This window comes from Strix uralensis, chromosome 1 (assembly GCF_047716275.1).
Source record: "Strix uralensis isolate ZFMK-TIS-50842 chromosome 1, bStrUra1, whole genome shotgun sequence".
NCBI classification, from domain to species: domain Eukaryota; kingdom Metazoa; phylum Chordata; class Aves; order Strigiformes; family Strigidae; genus Strix; species Strix uralensis.
In genome coordinates, this window is record NC_133972.1 from 152,673,324 (window position 1) to 152,692,506 (window position 19,183).

The 19,183-nt window shown below is 37.0% G+C and overlaps 1 protein-coding gene across 22 annotated transcripts in view; it reads left to right on the plus strand.

Annotated features, from left to right (window-relative positions):
- Nucleotides 1-19,183, plus strand: part of RIMS2 (regulating synaptic membrane exocytosis 2) — a 500,034-nt gene that overhangs the window by 62,443 nt on the left and 418,408 nt on the right. For 16 of the 22 annotated variants that reach the window (XM_074886104.1, XM_074886094.1, XM_074886112.1 and 13 more), the window contains exons 2-3: nt 4,871-4,903; nt 5,299-5,385. The exons of the other annotated variants lie outside the window; for them this stretch is intronic. In XM_074886104.1, the coding sequence (XP_074742205.1) occupies nt 4,871-4,903; nt 5,299-5,385 (120 nt within the window). The remainder of the gene's footprint in view (nt 1-4,870; nt 4,904-5,298; nt 5,386-19,183) is intronic. 22 annotated transcript variants of the gene reach the window in all.

A 19,183-nucleotide genomic window follows, 5' to 3' on the forward strand; every position in this document is an offset into this window, starting at 1 on the left:
TAATGTGTATAACTAGAAGTCTGTATTTGAGACAAAATAATTTGCTACAGACTTCTCTGAACTATTTTCTACTTCTTTACTGTGAACAGAGCTGGAGGTGAATGTCAATATTGTATCTGTAGAGGATGCAAAATGTGAAGATTTTTTTTTATAGGTCTAAGATTCCCTCATTGTTCCTGTATGATTTACTTTAGGAAAACCAGATAGTTCTGTGCATTAATATTTAATCTCATCTTAATTCTTAATCAAGTTTAGTGTAACATGCGTTGCTCATAGAGACTACTGCACATATATTCTGCTTTGGGTTTTGGGTCATTAGGCTCTATGTTCTCTAAAGTTAAGATTTCATACAAGTGTCCCACTTTCTGGACTTTGTAGGCAATATATTTAATAAAAATAGCTATTGTAGAAGCATCAACAACTTCATTAAATTTACGCCAGCAACATCAATTACAACATTAATTGTAATAATGAATAAATATTTAGATGTTTTTGTTCATGGATGAGGGAAATCAGAATCTCAAACAAAAGATTGATTCATCTTTCCGATCTTCTCCGCTTCAACAAAAGGGCTAGAAAAACTTCTGTCCTTGTCTACCCTGTGATAACCACCTCACTGAGGTGGTTAGGAGATAAGGAGAGCAGAGAAAGCTACTGAGCAAAGGACTGTACTCCTGGCCTGTAACATTTTTAAATGAGGGTGACATAGAGTGTTATATGCTTTCTGCTCAACTCAGTGTTTTTAAGAGACATTAGGTACACCCAGACTATTCCTGCAGATCAGATGTCCTTGTGCTTGTAGGTCCATGGATGGCAAAGTTACGAATCTTGAGAGCACTGTTGGGTTTGAGATAGATATTAAGATGTTTATCCCTGCCAAGGATGCCTGATTCTGAAATCTGGATTTCCCAAAACTTCACTGGAGAAGAACTAGATACCTATTTCATTTCAGATATTGAGGAGGTGTTTTACAGGTAATTTTCATGGATTTAGGCACGTGAATTCTGCCCACATGTTTCTGTGGCTATGCATCCAAGTATGTAAAAGTAGAAAAGAGGTCTGATTAACAGAGTGCTTGTTGGTTTACCTGTGACTAATACATCTTTTGGGAAGAATGCCTTATGGTTTTGGCATAGTAGATTTTAGAGAGGAGCTTTTACTGATGGCAGTAGATTGAAGAATAGAAAAGTATTAGAAGTTTAAAGGGCTAAGAAAAATTTTTGTGTTAATGTTTTCATTATCTTTTCTCCTGCTTCCTTTTTCTTGATCTCTTAACCTCTTCTTTCTGTTCTGTTCCCCTATCCATTCTCTGTGCCAGTGGGACTAGCCATAATCTTTGAGGAAATTTTTAGTACACAGAGAGGATCTAACATCAAAAAGTGTTCACTGACACTTGAGATCTAACCTAATGATTGCTAGCTCCTGGAAAAGATCAAAGGGGTATGCCACTTGTACTGTGTAGGCTTGCAGTGGAATGCCAGAAGAATGGTGCTATGAATGTTTCAAAGGGCAGAGGTTCCCGATGACAAAGTGCAAGGTGCAAGAATTCTTTGGTGTTGACAAGTAGAAAAATCCTGGCTTGTTTTCAAGTGAAGCGGTATATGTAGTTATGTTCTGTCCAAAAAAATTGTGATAAAAGCTTCAGATTCTTCTAATATTTTGGAATTAATTTGGTGCTCATGCAGAGTGTCAAGTGAATTCCTATAATGACGGAAATAATAAAAATTGAAAATAGGTGGTAAACTATTTGATATTCTGCATTGTTAGTATGCATTGTCCCAGTCACTGTTGATCAGACATTATCTGCAGCCTGTTGGTGGTTTTGGTAAACAGGTATCGATTGGAAATTGTTTCTAGTGAATAACTAGAACTGGGATTGTTCTTGGCAGAGTTTTGAGAGGATAAGTTTGAAAATATGTGGGAGGGTAAAATGAAGACAGGTAGTCTGGAAGAAGCAGAAAGCAGTCATACTGCTTGGGGTTTTTCAGTTGGCCTGTTGAATATATGGAGGTTTGGGGGGTTTTTTGACCTGTCAATCCACATCTTTTAAGTAATTATTAGTTGCTGATTTTTGAAAGGAGGGGAGAAAGCAATGCATATATATTGGACTACAAAATCTAGTAAAACACAAAGCAGTTCTTATAACCAAAGCAAATATAACTGTATTTATGTAGATAGGGTTTAAGAATCTGGAGTCTCTTCAGTCCTTTTCTGTCTAGAAAAAGCTATTTAAACCACAGCAGTGCTAAAAACACATTCTGTGTATTTCATCTAATATGTCATCATTTCTATCAGTTACTACAACTTCTACTCCTAATTTCATCTGATTGAAGAGTCTTTTGGAAAGAGAGTAGCAGGTATGAGTCTGTGGTTTGCTCATTTAGATGGAGAATATCTATCTGTTCTCTGACCTTGAAAAATAAGTATCTGTGTTGTACGCCTGAAAGGTTCAGGCCTGTTGATCCACAAGGACAATACTAGTTTAATTTCATATGGTAGAATGTATTTTTTCAATAGATTTTTTCATAATTTCTTTTAAAAATGTAGCTTGCTCTCCATGGTTGTTATAAAGTCAAGGAACAGCGTTGCTGAATCCAGGGACTGAAGGATGTATGGAGAGTGCTCAAGGAATGCGTCACAGTTATATAATAATGGAAGCTGTTGTCCTCACATAACTGCAGTGTTGGAAAGTGTATAGTGGATGAGACACAGAATTGTAGGAGGAGAAAAGATTATTTCATAGGAGGTATATTTTGAATTGTAGGGTCAAATTATATCCTGACTGAGAACACAGTGTTCCTATAAAATGCTGAGAAAATACTTTTAAATGCAGGTTTTCAAAGTGTCTGCTAATAGGCAATGTTTTTTATTTAATGGTGCTAAACTAAAAATCTGATTGTAAGATTTTCAAAAATGCCAAGGGTTTGCAGCTGCAATTGAAGTCACCAAACATATACTATTATGTAAAGATGCTAGATCCTCTTGCAAAAAACATACCAGAGATTTCAAATGGCACACCCAGAATTAGTGTGCAGTATTGAAATTTTGATCTTACTCTATTTTGATCTCAGTTCCACATGTGAAAAAATTTGACCGTGGTCACTATCCAAAGGGAGGATATTGGTTGTAATCTGATTATGTGAAGTGCTCAGTTTTTCTTTGTTTAGTTCAACAGAAAAATTCACAATGAAGTAATAACTTAAAAGTGTCCAGCAAATATGTCTGGAAGTCATGTACAGAGAGGAATATAAGGATTGGCTACATATTCAGTTTTCTTTGTCTAATTGCCAGGGAGATAATATTTACACTGTCTAGCTCTAAGCATGCGATTAAGGAGCTCTGAATCATTGTCTGGAAGTGTTTCCTTCTCACAGTTGACCCTATAGAGCTTTTAGGCTCTTAATGTTGGGGGATCTGAATTAAATGTCCTAAGCTGCCTAGTGAAAAAAGCATGAAAAAGGCTTCGATTCCCTGCCCCTCCCACTCCTCCCCCTTTGAATTTCCTGTGTTGAAAAACTATGATGGAATCTCTTGATTAAAGATAATATTATGATTAAGATGCATGGTAGAGTGGATTTGTGACTGCATGAGAAACTTTTATTTTCATATTTTGGTGCTTGGTTTTTTTTTTGTTTGTTTGTTTTGGTTTGGTTTGTTGGATTTTTTTTTGTTTGTTTGGGTTTTTTTGTTTTTTTGTTTTTTTTTTACCAGAACATTTCTTTGTATCTAAATTTCTAAAGTGTTGATGAGGCAAAACCATACTAGAAGACTTTTTACTGTGTGCTGCATGTTCAGTTTTTCCTTTCTGTAGTCAGTTTTGGAAAGTTTTTAGTATGCCTTAATGTCCACTGATTTAGATCTTGTGTAGTCACTGAACCCTGTTATTGACTATGGTAGCATATGGTGGATGAGATGTGGAGCTATTTTGTTGGGCTTTAATTTTCTATCCAATGTTAAGTTTCCACTTAGATTGGGACTGCACTCCCTGTTTAGTTATGTAAGAGAGTATTCTCCATAGAGACATTCAGAGTATCTATTCAGGAACTTTTCTGGTTTTTTTGAACATATAGGGAAGGTAGATCCTAACTTGATATTTAAGACCTATATCTCCAATTAGAGGATGTAAATGTTCCTGTGAGTAGATGTCTCCATTCTTGGGTTTGGTGCAGAGGAATTGCATAGACCATTGTCCTGCTCACTCAAGTTAAAGCATGTATTTCAGACAGAATTATTTTCCTAAAGACAATGGACAAATATTAATCAGTACTATACAGACCTACTGTATATATTATCTAGTTATTTCTTTTAGCAAGTCCTAGTAAATTTTATTCAAGAGTAGAATTCCTTGACTTTCCTTCCTTAGTTTTTAGAGTTACATTGTTTGCAGGACCTGACATCATTGTAGTTTAATAAATATAGTGCAGATTTTCCTTTATTAATTTAGGATGTTGCATTTTAAATGTCATGGTACATGTTTTAACTTCACCTTGAATTATGATAGCTAATTTGGTTGTAATAAAAATGAAAAAAAATAGATTATAGTTAACATAATCAAAGCACCTTCCTTTGCATTTATAGTGGAACGTATTGCTCTAACATGATGTTCTGTTGAAAGAATTGGAAGCCAGTTACAGAACATTACCAATTTTACTTTGTAGCTGAAAGTTTTAGGTACTTGGCATTCCCATTTTTAATCCTAAATGGAAATAAACACAGAATACAATTTAATATAAATATACAACAAATATTAAAGGAGATATTTTTAACTCAGAGTAATACCTTTCTCCTGCCCATTCGATAGAGATTATAGAAGTTCAGGGTAGTTGTTTTACAATATGTTGCACTCAGTTGTGCAAACTTATCTTTTTAGGGTCAAAGAAGAGCAAAAACCACAGCTGACACAGTAAGTAAAATATCTTAAAAATGCAATAGGCTTGACTTTTCTACCTTTGCCATGTTCTGCTTTCTGCACCTTTGATGGTATTAGCTTTCACTAATACCTGATAGGCTGCAGTTAGTTTGTCATCTGCTTCCTGACTGGCTTGTAAGAGAGCTGCCTGCAGCTTCTTACTTCATCCACGTTAGCTGGATGTAGGCTCTTGCTGCCTGCTTGTGAACTGGTGAACTGTAAAACTTTATTTCCCTTACATCCTTAGTGGCTGACTTAGTATTGCAGCTAACATTCCCATTGGCTCTAGCTTTTCCGCCTGTATATTTCTATTAACATTGGATAAGAAAACATTTAAACTAGCGTGGTTTTATTGGTTATTCAGTCACATTATTTGCTTATTTAAACAGGTGGTTTCCCTTTAGTGGGATCACTGGGCTGGTAAATAACGTTCTTCAACCACAGCAAAAACAGCAAAATGAAAAGGAGCCCCAGACGTAAGTAAGCTGCTCTCTGTAGACTAAGTAATGTCTGTATAGCATTAAAACATACTGGAGAGTATGTTTAAAATAACTGCCCACTCAGAACATCCCACTGAGGGCATTTTACAAGCTGACACTGTTTGCTTTCTGACCCCTCATTTGCAAAGGGAAAACTGAAAATCAGGTTGTATTCTCCTTATCAGTAACTTAAGTGATTGCATTAGAGTACAATCTAAGGAGTTACTACTGCTCCATTTGCCTTTTTCTGCAAATGTTCCATACATAAAACTCCCAGTGAATTCATGAGTTTTCTGTGCATGAGGAGCTGGAATGATAAGACATGTAGTATTATATATAGCATGTCTATGCACATGCATGGTATTTATGATATTGGTCATGCATAGAATGCTATACAAATCTACATAATATATATGAAGACCTGTTTAAGGACCAGGAAAATGTCATTTCATTTTTTTCATGCTTCCAAAATATCTGTAAAGTTTCAAAACTTTAGCAGATATAAGGTGAAATCTTGGGTCTGTCAAAGCTGAAGGAATTTTGACTTTGATGGGGCCAGTATTTCATCCAGGGACCTTTTACAGTGCTAAGATGGTATAAGAGCCATATGAAAAATTTTACTTTTCTTGATATCTGAAAATTTTAAGATTTAACAGAAACTGGCAAAGCTAGGACATTCGGTCTTAGAGTAGAACTTAAAGCATGGGGCTGAAAATATTATTTTCACAAAGAGAAAATAAAAAAAATTTATTATTTCAAATTCTCAAAATCTTAAAACATGACTTCTGATATTATTTAAGCTTTAAACAGTTAAATTGCTGTCTTTTCTTTCTTCTAAAGGGGAATGCCTTGTATGTTTACATGATAAAAGAAATGTTTGCTTTTGAACCCATGCATAACAGGTTTCAAACATGCATATAACTTGTTAATTATTTTCCAGGCAGAATCAGTTTTAATTTATTTTAAAATATGCATATTTAAGTGGAATTTCATACTTGTGGGTCATGAAATCTGTGCATTATTTTTTGAGAATACACAGTGAGAAATTTTCAAAAATTAAATAGAGGAATAGGCCACAAAATTGATATTCTGTAAAGCAATGTATTATTCTCAGCTCTGTTTCTGATATCCTCACTTAAGCTCTTATAAAATTACGTATAAAATTAATAGTGAAGTTTTTCTTTATTGGTTATTGTTAGATACTGGCAATGTTACATTTTGTTCACAACACCTTAGTGCCTCCTCTGTATTCCCAGTTTCCTTAATGCAGCAAAGTTTGTTCTGCTTACCAGTGGTGTACATATGAAGCATATGCATTTGAAGAAACTGAAAATACTATAAAGAGTGTAAACAGTTGAGTCATAGTTGACAAAAAGTATTTATAAATGGTTACTGCTATTATAGAAGGATTTTTTTGAATAGTGATCTCTTTGGAAACTGGCTTTCTTCAGTGTTTTTATTACATAATTAAGAAATGAATCAAGTTGTATACTCATTGAATTTAGTTGGCACAAGGTTGGGAGAAGTGTAACGTGTAATAGCAGGATTATATTCCAAAAGTAGCCTGAAAAATCCAAGCTATGGTTGTGATGTTATGATGCCATTCAAAAGGATAAATGCAAGGTTGTGTAGTTATGTATGGATGGTTTATGTGGTTGACAAAGGACAGAGAAAAATGGTGTAGGTAGGAAGTTCTTTGGCAGAGAATCTGGGAGCTATAATAGTATGTAGGTTGAGCAGGAGCCAGTATTGTAAAAGAGATAAATATCATACTGTACTAGCCTGGAAGCACTGTGAAGAAGTTTTCACACCGCTAAGCTTTGATAATGTCTCACCTGGAATAGCATGTCCTTTTTTGGACACCATCCTTCAAAAATGATGTGGAGCAGTTGCAATTCAGTGGAGAGTAATAAGAATGAATAATTACATGTCTGAGAAACATGGCATGTACAAGGAAAGATTGAAACATATGAGGTGATTTAGCCTTCTGAAGAGAAAATCCCAGGGGATGCAGGAGATGGACAAATCTTTAATTATGCAGAAAGTTGCTGAAAAATGGAAATAAAGAATCTCTTCTCCGTGCCTGTGCTGGTGAAGCAGAAAGTTTCATCAGGGAGGATTCAGCTTGGTAGGGAAAACTTTTTAAAAGAAAGAAAACTTAAAATACTTGCATAGCATGCCTAGGGCTTGTGTGGAAGCTGTGTCACTGAAAATCTTAAGGAGCAGGTTTGGCAAATACCTGTTAGAAGTGACACAAATGTAGCTAGTCCTGTGCTGAAACAACGGACTAAATGACTTTTAAAAGTGTCTTCCAGGACTGTTTATTTGTGATAATTTCATTAATTTATTAATCAACAGGGTTTATTTTTGTGATTATTATAAACTTTTGGGGAGAAAATGTAACAGAAATACTAATGGTGCGACTTCCTTATTTAATTTATTTTTCTGACTTTAATGGCTTGCAGACAACTGTTGTACCTGGGAACATTGTAGGACACGGGAGCAGCATGAAACTCTGTATGTCTGAAGAAATTTTTATCTCTACCCATACAATATCAGGGCATTTTCCACTTGAAATCAGTCAGCATCTGAGTCCATAATGGATTTCTAGATAGATCTGGCTGTCCAAATATGCTGATGAAAAAACTTACTTACAGTTAATCTGGGGAGGACAAAATGTGGTGGCAGCAGGCAGAAAAGGAATCATAGTAGTGGTTGAAAACATAAGGTATCATGTTACAAATTTTAGTTTTGCTCTGGTGAAAGTATTTTTGAAGAACAGTTGACCATTAGTCTGACACACTTGGACATGAATTCTGTACCACAAAGTCACAGAATGGTTAAGGTTGGAAGGGACCTCTGGAGGTCATCGTGTTCAGCCCCCCTGCTCACATTGGGTCACCTAGAGCCAATTGTCCAGGACCATGACCAGATGGGTTTTGAATAACTCCAGGGATGGAGACTCTAGAACCTCTCTGGGCTAGAGACACCTGTGCTAGTGCTTGGTCACCCCTACAGTAAAGTGTTTCCTTATGTTCAGAGGGAACTTCCTGTGTTTCAGTTTATGTCTATTGCCTCTGGGCCTGTCACTGAGCACCACTGAAAAAAACCTGTCTTCGTGCTCTTTGCGCCCTCACTTCAGGTATTTCAATATATTGATAAGATTCCCCCCTGGACTTTTTCTTCCCTAGGCTGAACAGTCCCAGCTCTCTCATCTTGTCATCATGAGATGTTCCAGTCCCTTAATCATCTTTGTGACCTTTTGCTGGACTCTCTCCAGTATGTCCATGTCTGTCTTGAACTGGGGGGCCCAGAACTGGACACAGAACTCCAGGTGTGGCGTCACCAGTGCTGAATAAAGGGAAGGATCACCTCCCTCAGCCTGCTGGCAATACCTTGTCTAATGCAGCCCAGAACACCATTTGCCTTCTTTGCCGTAAGATGTGCTGGCTCCTGTTCAACCTGGTGTCCACCGGGACTCCTGGGTCCTTTTCTGCAGAGCTGCTTTTCAGCTGGGCAGCCCCCAGCATGTACTGGTGCATGGGGTTGTTCCTCCCCAGATAGAAGAGTTTGCACTTGCCCTTGTTGAACTTCATGAGGTTCCTGTCAGCCCATTTCTCCAGCCTATTGAGGAGAACATCCACCCTCTGGATGGCAGCACAACCTTCTGGTATATCAGCCACTCCTTGCAGTTTGGTGTCATCTGAAAACTTGCTGAGGGTACACGCTGCCTCATCATCCAGATCATTAATGAACATATTGAACAGGAAGGGACCCAGTATTGACCCCTGGGATACACCGCTAGTAACTGGTCTCCAACTAGACTTTGTGCCACTGATCACCACCCTCTGGGCACAGCCATTCAGCAGTTTTCAATCCACTTCACTGTCTGCTCATCCAGCCCATACATCAACAGCTTCTCTGTGAGGATCTTATGGGAGACAGTGTGGAAAGGTGTACTGGAGACAAGGTAGGCAATACTCACTGCTTTCCTCTCATCCAGTCATTTAATTGTAGAAGGTCATCAGGTCAGTCAAGCATTTCCCGTGGTGAATGCATGCTGACTACTCCTGATCACCTTTTTGTCCTTCAAGTCCCTGGAAATGGTTCCCAGGATTAGTTCTACCATTGTCTTCCCAGGGATCAAGGTGAGGCAGAGCAGCCTGTGGTTCCCTAGGTCCTTCTTCTTACCCTTCTTCAAGGTGGGGGTGATATTTGCTTTCCTCCAGATGCCAGGCACCTCTCCCAGTTGCCATGATCATTCAAAGATTATTGAGAGTGGTCTTGCATATCTGTCTTCCTTGATGAAGAATACTTTTAGCTCCAGCTCCTGGGTACTTCATCATGAGTTTTATCTGCAGTGTTCAAGGTATCTCCATGTTATCATCCTTATAAAGTAGAAATTCTTAACTGCCTTTGATGCTCAGAAGCTATCCTTTCAATTTTTATTTCTTCAGATTCATATGTCATATATTTTGTAAAAGGTATATTCAGATTGTTCCTCATTAGGATTTGGTGGTGGTTTATGTGCCTAAGGGTTTGACTTGGAGTTTATATTTTTGTATGAATCTTTGTACATTATGTAATGGTATTAATCTCCAATCAAAATAAAGGAATTCCCATGCTAGGAGGCACTAAAGATTCATCTTATCTAATATTATGCATTGGCAGTGCCCAGCAATGGATATTTAGGAATGCATGTAAGGAGGAGGGCATGGATAGACTAATTCTGATACAGCCACTTGACTTCAGGTATTTTAGTGGCTTCTTGAGGCAAAAGCTGCATGCATATTGCTGTATTTATTTCATGGCCATTAGGAATCTATCTGCCATAAGTATTTTCAGTCTTGTTTTAAGCCTATTTATATTTTTGGCTTCAGAACTTGGTGAAAATTAATTCTACAATTTCATTTTCTGCTGTATAGAGGAGTTGTTACCCTTTGCTTCAAACCTGCTGCCTATTAATTCCATCTGGGAGTCCTAGTCTTGTGTTATGTAATTCCTTATATACTTTGTCTATACTATGCATAACCTTTACATGTTTCTATTATATTCTATGTAGTCTATTATATTTCATACAGTCATCGTTTTATGCTGAAGAGTCAGAGTTTCTCCTTCTATGAAAGGCACACTGTGCTTCTGATCATCCTTGTTGCCTTGTCTCCTTTTAGAAATTCTATGAGATATTTTTCAGTTAAGGGTGCCCAGCATCACTCACAATATTCAAGATATGAGAACTCTGTGATTTTATGCAGTGGCTTAGAAAGAAAGTTTCTAATGTTTGCTGCATAAAGATATCCAAATATTGAAAAGCTGATGTTTTTCCTTTTCCCTTTTCCCATGATCAGTTTTGTTTATTTTTCAGGCTGCAAGTGAGTCTCTGGTTGGTTTGGTTGCTTGCTAAGAACTTTAAGATGACTATCATTGACTTTGGCTTCAGGAATTGAGCCTTTCTAGTTGCTTGATAATTATGAGGACATTATTAATAAACAGTAGACAAAATACAGTCAGTGTCAAAAGCCATTAAGGATAATGCCTTTTGTACCTAAAATATTTCAAAATAAATAGATTAAAATATTTAACTGCTTTTTTGTGCATTTACTAGACTAATTCTAGGAGAGATTAAAAAATGTACTTTGCTTACATGGGGGATTTTTTCTGCTAAAATGGCTTGTTAATAAATAGACATATGTTTTTCTGGAAGTTATGTTGTCATTATAGGGAAATGAAGATTGAAAATGACTGTAAAATGACACTTAGTGAAGCCTTTTTCTACATATTTTTCTGTAAATTAAATTAATTTTTCTAATGGTAGAGCATTCCAGCAAACCAGTAAAATTTTCAGTAAAATGCCATCTCCTGTAGTCTTGAAGAGATAGATTTTTCTTTTTTTAAAAAATTGAGTTCCATAAAAAACTGTAAATGAAAGAAATTATCCATCAAGAATGCTTGATTTTTACATTTTAATTCCTTTGCTATTTGAAATGTCAAGTAATACCGAATTTTCACAATATATACTCATTCTCTGTGATCACACACATAGTTTTGTTAACATGCCCTGTCCTGTTGGTATAAGATCACTCTAAATGTAATGGAAAAGTTTTCAGTATATGAATGTGTGTACTGTAAAGAACAGGTACTGTATTTATAGAGAAGACAGTGTCATTATTCCACATCTCACAGCCCAGAAAAGCAGCCATATCCTGGGCTGCATCGAGAGAAATGTGGCCAGCAGGTTGAGGGAGGTGATTCTCTCCCTCTACTCTGCTCTTGTGAGACCCCACCTGCAGTGCTGTGTCCAGCTCTGGGGCCCCCAATATAAGAAGAACATGGACCTGATGGAGTGAGTCCAGAGGAGGCCACAAAGATGATCAGAGGGATGGAACACCTCCCCTGTGAGGATAGGCTGAGAGAGTTGGGGTTGCTCAGCGGCCTTATAGCAGCCTTCCAGTACTTAAAGGGGGCCTACAGGAAAGATGGGGAGGGACTCTTTATCAGGGAGTGTAGTGATAGGATGAGGGGTAGCGGTTTTAAACTGAAAGAGGATTGATTTAGATTAGATATAAGGAAGAAATTCTTTCCTGTGAGGGTGGTGAGACACTGGAAGAGGTTGCCCAGAGAAGCTGTAGCAGTGTTCAAGGCCAGGTTGGACGGGGCTTTGAGCAACCTGGTCTAGTGGAAGGTGTCCCTGCCCATGGCAGAGGGGGTGGAACTAGGTGATCTTTAAGGTCCCTTCCAACCCAAACCATTCTATCATTCTATAGTTGTATGATCTCCTTTAAGGCACTGTTGCATAAAGTTGTGCAAAAGAACAGAATAAACTGTAAGATGCAATACATAGAACATTTTTTTAGTTTGTGATGCAAATTTAGTCTTACCAGTCCCCAAATTAATCATTTGACAAGTAGACTTTCTTAGGCTAGATATGTTATTATCTTCACAAAATTTGAAATGTCTGGTAAGGAAACATTACTAGATATTTTAGCCAGTGTCTGAATTAAAGCTATCTTTGAAATAGATTGCTCCATTTATAAGAATCTCTAATGAATTCAAGTTAAAAGAGATTGGCATGATCAATACTTAACATGAATCAATGGATCATTATTTTTGTATTCTAAATTTTCTGTGAAAACAGTATGTCCACCAACCACTAGATAGTTTTGAATTTCTTCAGATTATCTACCCCAAGTGTGATAGCAAGCCCACATTAACAATTATTTAATAAAATTTACACTATATGTAGTCAACGGGTTTAATTGCAGTCTGAAGTTCCTGTTCAGTATGGTTTTTAATAGAACCTGTGGAAGATAATACACTCGAAGGAATATTTTTCTGAAAGAAAAAAAAATATGTCTCTGCAGCCAGTATACTTGTGAAACTGGAGTTATGAGAGGACTAGCAATCTAATGTGTTTATTTTCTTAATAAGATGGAGCCAGCAGTGTGTCCAGGTGGCGAAGAAGGCCAATGGCATCCTGGCTTGTATCAGAAATAGCATGGCCAGCAGGGACAGGGAAGTGATCTTACCCCTGTACTCGGCACTGGTGAGACCACACCTTGATTCCTGTGTTCAGTTTTGGGCCCCTCACTACAAAAAGGACATTGAATTACTCAAGCGTGTCCAGAGAAGGGCAATGAAGCTGGTGAAGGGTCTGGAGCACATGTCGTAGGAGGAGCGGCTGAGGGAACTGGGGTTGTTTAGTCTGGAGAAGAGGAGGCTGAGGGGAGACCTCATCGCCCTCTACAGCTACCTGAAAGGAGGTTGCAGAGAGCTGGGGATGAGTCTCTTTAATGAAGTAATAAGTGATAGGACAAGAGGGAATGGCCTCAAGTTGCGCCAGGGAAGGTTTAGACTGGATATTAGGAAGTATTTCTTTCCAGAATGGGTTGTTAGGGATTGGAATGGGCTGCCCAGGGCAGTGGTGGAGTCCCTACACCTGGAGGTGTTTAAGAGTTGGGTGGACATAGCGCTGAGGGATATGGTGTAGTTGAGAACGGTCAGTGTTAGGTTAATGGTTGGACTAGGTGATCTTCAAGGTCTTTTCTGACCTTGATGATTCTGTGAAAACAGAAAGCAAATGAGCTAAAAATAAAATTATTATTTGCAGTATAAAAAAAAGAAACAGGGATATATTGTGGCTAAAATATAAATCCAGAGAATACCTTCTGAATGATAAGATTGTTTTTGTCTCCATAATAAAGTAAATATGAGTTACCTAAACAACTTCTGTTGTGTGATTCTGCTGACTGATCATGTCTGTTACTGTTATGAGACAGAATAGTAGTCATGAATATGGTGGAACACAGTTTTATTAGAAGTCAAAAAAAACCATGTTTGGGACAGGTAAAGATAGTGATCGTAAAATGTATTTCTATATTTAACTTGGAATCCAACTGATCTATTAGTGCTGAAATATACCCAGGTTTGTAATTCTGCAGATGAACCCACAGAATGGGATAGTTCAAAGATAATAGATTTCACATTTTTGATAAATTAAGGAATCTTATTATTAAGGAATTAAAAAATGCTCAGGGACAATGTGTTTAAGAAAATGTCTATTTGGGAAAGAAAAAGGTAATCTTTAAACAAAAATCAGGTAGTATGGTTTAATGAGGAATTCCTTGAGGATCTGTGGTTAAAAACCAAACTTGCAAGTAGAAAGAGAAGAACACAACCAAAAATACTTAGCTGGCCAACAGTTAGCATTATGAGCAAGGAAAAGGCAAAAAAAGCCCCTCAAAGTGAGATAATCCAATTGTCTATACTTGTAAGAAATTGGATAAAATAGTAATAAAGGAAAATAATTCCACTTATAAATAAGGTAGGGCTGAAATGGAGCTATATCTGAGCTATTTCATATACTAACATCTCTAGATATTTTGTGTTATGCAACTTAATAAGGTGTCAAAAAAAATTGGTAGGACTGAGGAACAGAATGTTTCCATATGTATATACCTATAGGTGTAAATAAACCCATTGCTATCTAGACAATACAGACTGCAATATATTGTAACATAGTTAAATCAGTGCCTAAAAGCTTTGTGTGAGAGTATTTTCTCTCTGTTGTAATTTTTGAAATTTCTCAGAGTTTGTGGGTATCACAGGCTGTGGTGCTACTAATATGCTGACAACATCCTGCTTTGAACTGTGTTCCAAAAGGAATGGACAGTACCCCTAGAGGGATGACAGGTTGTCTGAATGAGATAAGCAAATAGATTTAGAAAATGCTGGCTTAAGCTTAATTTAAATGAAATAGAAGTGATACTCTTAGTGTAATAAGAGGAAAGCATGTTAAGCATGCAGCTGAATCAGTGACCTCAGTCTCCGATGGAACCTGCCTTCATGACAGTGGCAAAAGGGGTTCTTGCAAAACAGACATTGACCATAACCATAATGGATATTTGGATGGTTTTTTTTTTTTTTTTTAGCAAAGAACAATTGTGCATTTCATTCTCTGAAGAACTCATGGTAAAGATCATACAGAAAGTTCAACTTGTATGATGTTTACTAAATCTTGTCTTAGGAAGGTCAAAACTTCTAGAGGGGTTCATATCACAGCTGCTGCACTCTACTGGCTATGCATTATTCTTAATAATTTGAAGTCTTTCTTTTTAAAATGACAGGGCAAATTATATTTTGTAAGTAAAATAAGGTGAACCTTATTTTACTTGCAATACCACTACTTCCAGGACTTCTATTTTTATCAGAAATTATTCTGAAAAATGGCACAGGGTGTTTTTGTCTTGCCAAATAACATTTGAACCTTGCTTTCCCTAATGTTCATGATCATTTACATGTGTAACAACATATGGCTATTCAGTATAGTTCCTATCCCATCTCAGGTGCTAAGTGAGCACCTTCCCTCAAGCTCTTATGTCTGAAGGGTGTGACTATCCATTTCTTACTTTTTTGTTTCCCTCCTCTAACATGCTGCTACTTTCCCATGCAATTTTCAGTCCATTACAGATACCTGCTCCTATATTTCTTGTTTTGCATCTGTCAGGGACTAAGCTGGCAAAGGAGCGGTTGTTTTTGCTGAGGCAATCTGACTAAACTGTGCTGGAAAAATTTAAAAAACCTTCATTTTTCACAAAAGGCAGACTCACTTTCCAAGTAGAGCATATATGGAAATGTAAATTATTAATTGTTGAAAATACAGATTTACATTGTGGAGACATCTGGATTTTTATTTAGAGGTGACTATTCAGTGCACCCATAGCTGCTGCTATGTATAGAGTATTTTTCATGGACCTTGTCTTCATTTTTAACTATTCACAGTGTATATCTTTTTTATTAATGTCAGTTTTGAGGGAAATCCAAGGTTGCAGAAGTAACTTTTTAATAAATTTTTTAAACTATTGAAATATTGTCATAAGCAACATCTTCTTAGCTTTATTATAGAGCTTCTATTTTGTTAAAATAATCTCTTAATCAGATTCATGGAGATGACTTGGCAGAGACTAAGCAGAAGAAAGGAAAGAGAATACCTTCTGGTTCTTATGTTTTGTTTGAAAGTTGATATAAACTATTTTCAGCTTTTTGCTACTTTTGGCTTTCTCTTCGAGTAGGGAATATTTGTCTTCTGATACTTGGATAGAAAATAAAGAATACAGGAAAGAGTATCACAGTGATGAATAGTGGGCAGGTTCATGATTCTCTCTGTGAACATAACAGTGAATTTCCAGGGAATTTATATTATCTAAGTCACTTTTCATAGCATGCTTTGAATCATTCTTTGCCCTCCTGTAAATTTTTCTTATTTCAAAATTTTCTGATTCAATATTTCTATTGAGAATATAGGCCCAGCACAAAAACTTTATCCTATGGAAATACAGTTAAGGTGCTTGAAACTGAAGGGAAGCTTGGGAGTGGAGCAGTTCTACAGCATTCCTGCATAGACGGAGTCCTAGTCAGAAACCTAAAGGGGAAAACCATATGGTACAGACAGACTGTTTCTGGTGTATGGTCTGAAGGCGTAATGATGTAATTTGGTGTCGTGGTTTAACCCCAGCTGGCAGCTAAGCATCACACAGTTGCTTGCTCACTCCCCACCCCCCACAGTGCAATGGGGGAGAGAATTGGAAGGGTTACTACATTTTTCTTAACAACTTTTGATCCTGCTGCAATTTGAATACCAGATAGTAATGGTGATAGTACCTTCAATAACAACTTAAATCGGACCAAAATACGGTAATTAATGAGGTAAAATCATCCCAAATTCTTATAAGGAAATGTGGTTCTTTTCATGTAACATAGAACATCGTTAACAAAGCTTTTTATTTTTTTGAGTGTATGAAAAAAGTGTCTTAAACATCCTTGTAAATAAAAAACATAGCCATTTAAGAAGAAGGATCTGAAGTCAGCATCAGAGTATGAAGGTGTGTGTTTATTTGTGACTCTGAAAGCTGAAATGATTGTTTATTGTTTCGTTATACGCTGACCTCTGACAGAAATAGTCAGTGTGCACAGATTTATGTACTGTAGAGTAAACATGCAAATAGGACACCTGCAGCGTGTGGAGAATTGAGATGTGTAGCATGCAATTGTCATCACTAACTGCAGTATTTCTGAGCTCTAGTTAGTTGAGCGAATTCCTTTTAATAACACAAAAAATATTTTTGTAGACCATCTTTTTCAAACTCAAGATTTCCCTTTTTCTTGTTCAAAGATTTCTGTGTCCATGTCTCTCTGGCAAGTTTTGCTCCAGCTGTATTCTTTTGGCACTCTGGACTTGTCCACTCTATTACAGTTTTCTTCCCCACAGACATCAGTTATTGACAGTATTTTCTGTGATTCTAAGCATTTTAAATTTCAGTTAATAATAGTGGATTTGAAGAACAGCTCAACACGTTATAGTGTTGTCTGCACTATCTAGTTTAAAAATGTGTCAAAACAGTTTCTTCGTATTTAGTGTTCTTCCTTTTGATTGAGATTCCCAAGAGAAAATAATAAGCTTAGAGGTTGGAATCACAAAATCAAAGGATATTGGAGCTAGTTAGTGACTTCAGTGGAACTGATCTCTCTCTCTCTGTCCCCCCACCTCCTTCCCAGATGTTTCTGTGAGTCATGCTGCTACCTTAGTAATACTGTAAATGTAAAGAGTATGTTCAGGAAGCACTCACACAAGGCAGCAGAGATATGGGTGTCTTATCTTCATCACTTGGGAAATATTTTTATGGCACAGTTAACTTGGGCTTGTTTTGGCATTACAGCTTCTGTTTTCACATGAAAACTGCTGACTTGAGCTCACTGTTGTGTTCAACTCTTGTAAGTGGGCTCACCTGGTATTATAGGCTAAGAGCTACTTTCTCCTGGGATGGTTCTCTGGACCTTTTGCATGAGGCTGTAGATTAAAACGGTCCTTCAGTACCTCTCTTCAATTTATTCCTCCTTCTCACCTTCTTTCGACCTCTTTCATCCTCTTAACATTTCACCTGGAAAAACTCAGAATGGCTTTTACCAAAGTGGAGTAAACCCCCAGAATATTGCATATCACACATGAATAAGGACAGGACTAATGTAGGGGTGGTAACTTGTTCGGTTTTTGCAGAGCAGTAGCTTTCTCCGAGAGCAATCCCTGGGTTTTTTCCATATAAACTGATAGTAAGAAGGCATGAAAAAAAGATACCTTCATTTCTTTTGCTGTACACGTTACTGAGTGATTTGAAGGTTTCTGAAAATAACAAGGAGATATTTTTTTAATTATTGGATGAACTGAGAAGAGAGTTGACCAAGAATTTGAAGTCAGGGATGTATAAAAGGTTATTCAGAAGTCAAAATAACATTTCCTGAAACAGAGTGTCTTTACCGAAGACTTTTAATTATCTGTATCAAATACATCAGACTTCTTAAATCGGTAGTGACTGGTATAATAAAAAAGGCTTTCAAAGGGTAGTTTTAATGAATGGTAATTTGAGATATAAAATACTCTAAATATTTTTATTTTGCACCAGGGGTAGAGATACTAAGACATGAAAAGAGCATCATGAATAATGTTGAATAAATATTCAGGAGAGAGGAGAGAATTAGTGATCATGGTGAATCAATTATAACATCATAACTGCATAATTACCGTCAAAAAGTTGGATCAAATTCTTAAAAACTAAAAAATCAGGTTCATGAACCAATAATCAGTTTCAGGACCAGGAAGAAGGTTCTAAAGCAGTTAATGACAGTAACTCTGGAAGTGCTGGTGGATGTCTTTTAACTCCAGTGAGTTTCTTTAGTACTGAAAGATGTTTGGCACTTCATAAAGGCTACCTGTGTGCTTTAAGCCCTACATTTTAATGCTTGCTATTGAATGCAAGTACTGTGAGTAGATTGTACCTGTGGAAATGACTTCTACAGATGACCCAGTTGCAGGTAATGCTGAATGCTACTATGAAGTATTGAGCACTTCCAGCTGCTAATGATACAAGTGGAAGCAGCAGTTGTTTTTCATGCTAGGTTTCACATAGCAGTGTGTATTTTTGCTTACTTGCAGATTGAAAGCAGAACCAGACCTGTCAGTCATCAGTATCTGGGGAATTCCTGTCCCCTGGAGTCAGGAAACACAATTAGACTTGCTGGAAATACAATTAGGCTTCCCAGCTGCAGAGCCTTTTGGAAGTTCAAATGTTGCTTACATGCTTTTAAACTCACAACTTTCAATAACTTTTCTGTTTAATTGATAGCTATGAATCTGTGTTGTGTTTGTCTTTGGAAGAGTTTATATGCTTGGAAGAGTTATATGCTTTTATTTTGATGTATTACATGTTTTGGAGTGAGTGAGGGTTAGTAAAGTGGAGTATTTGGT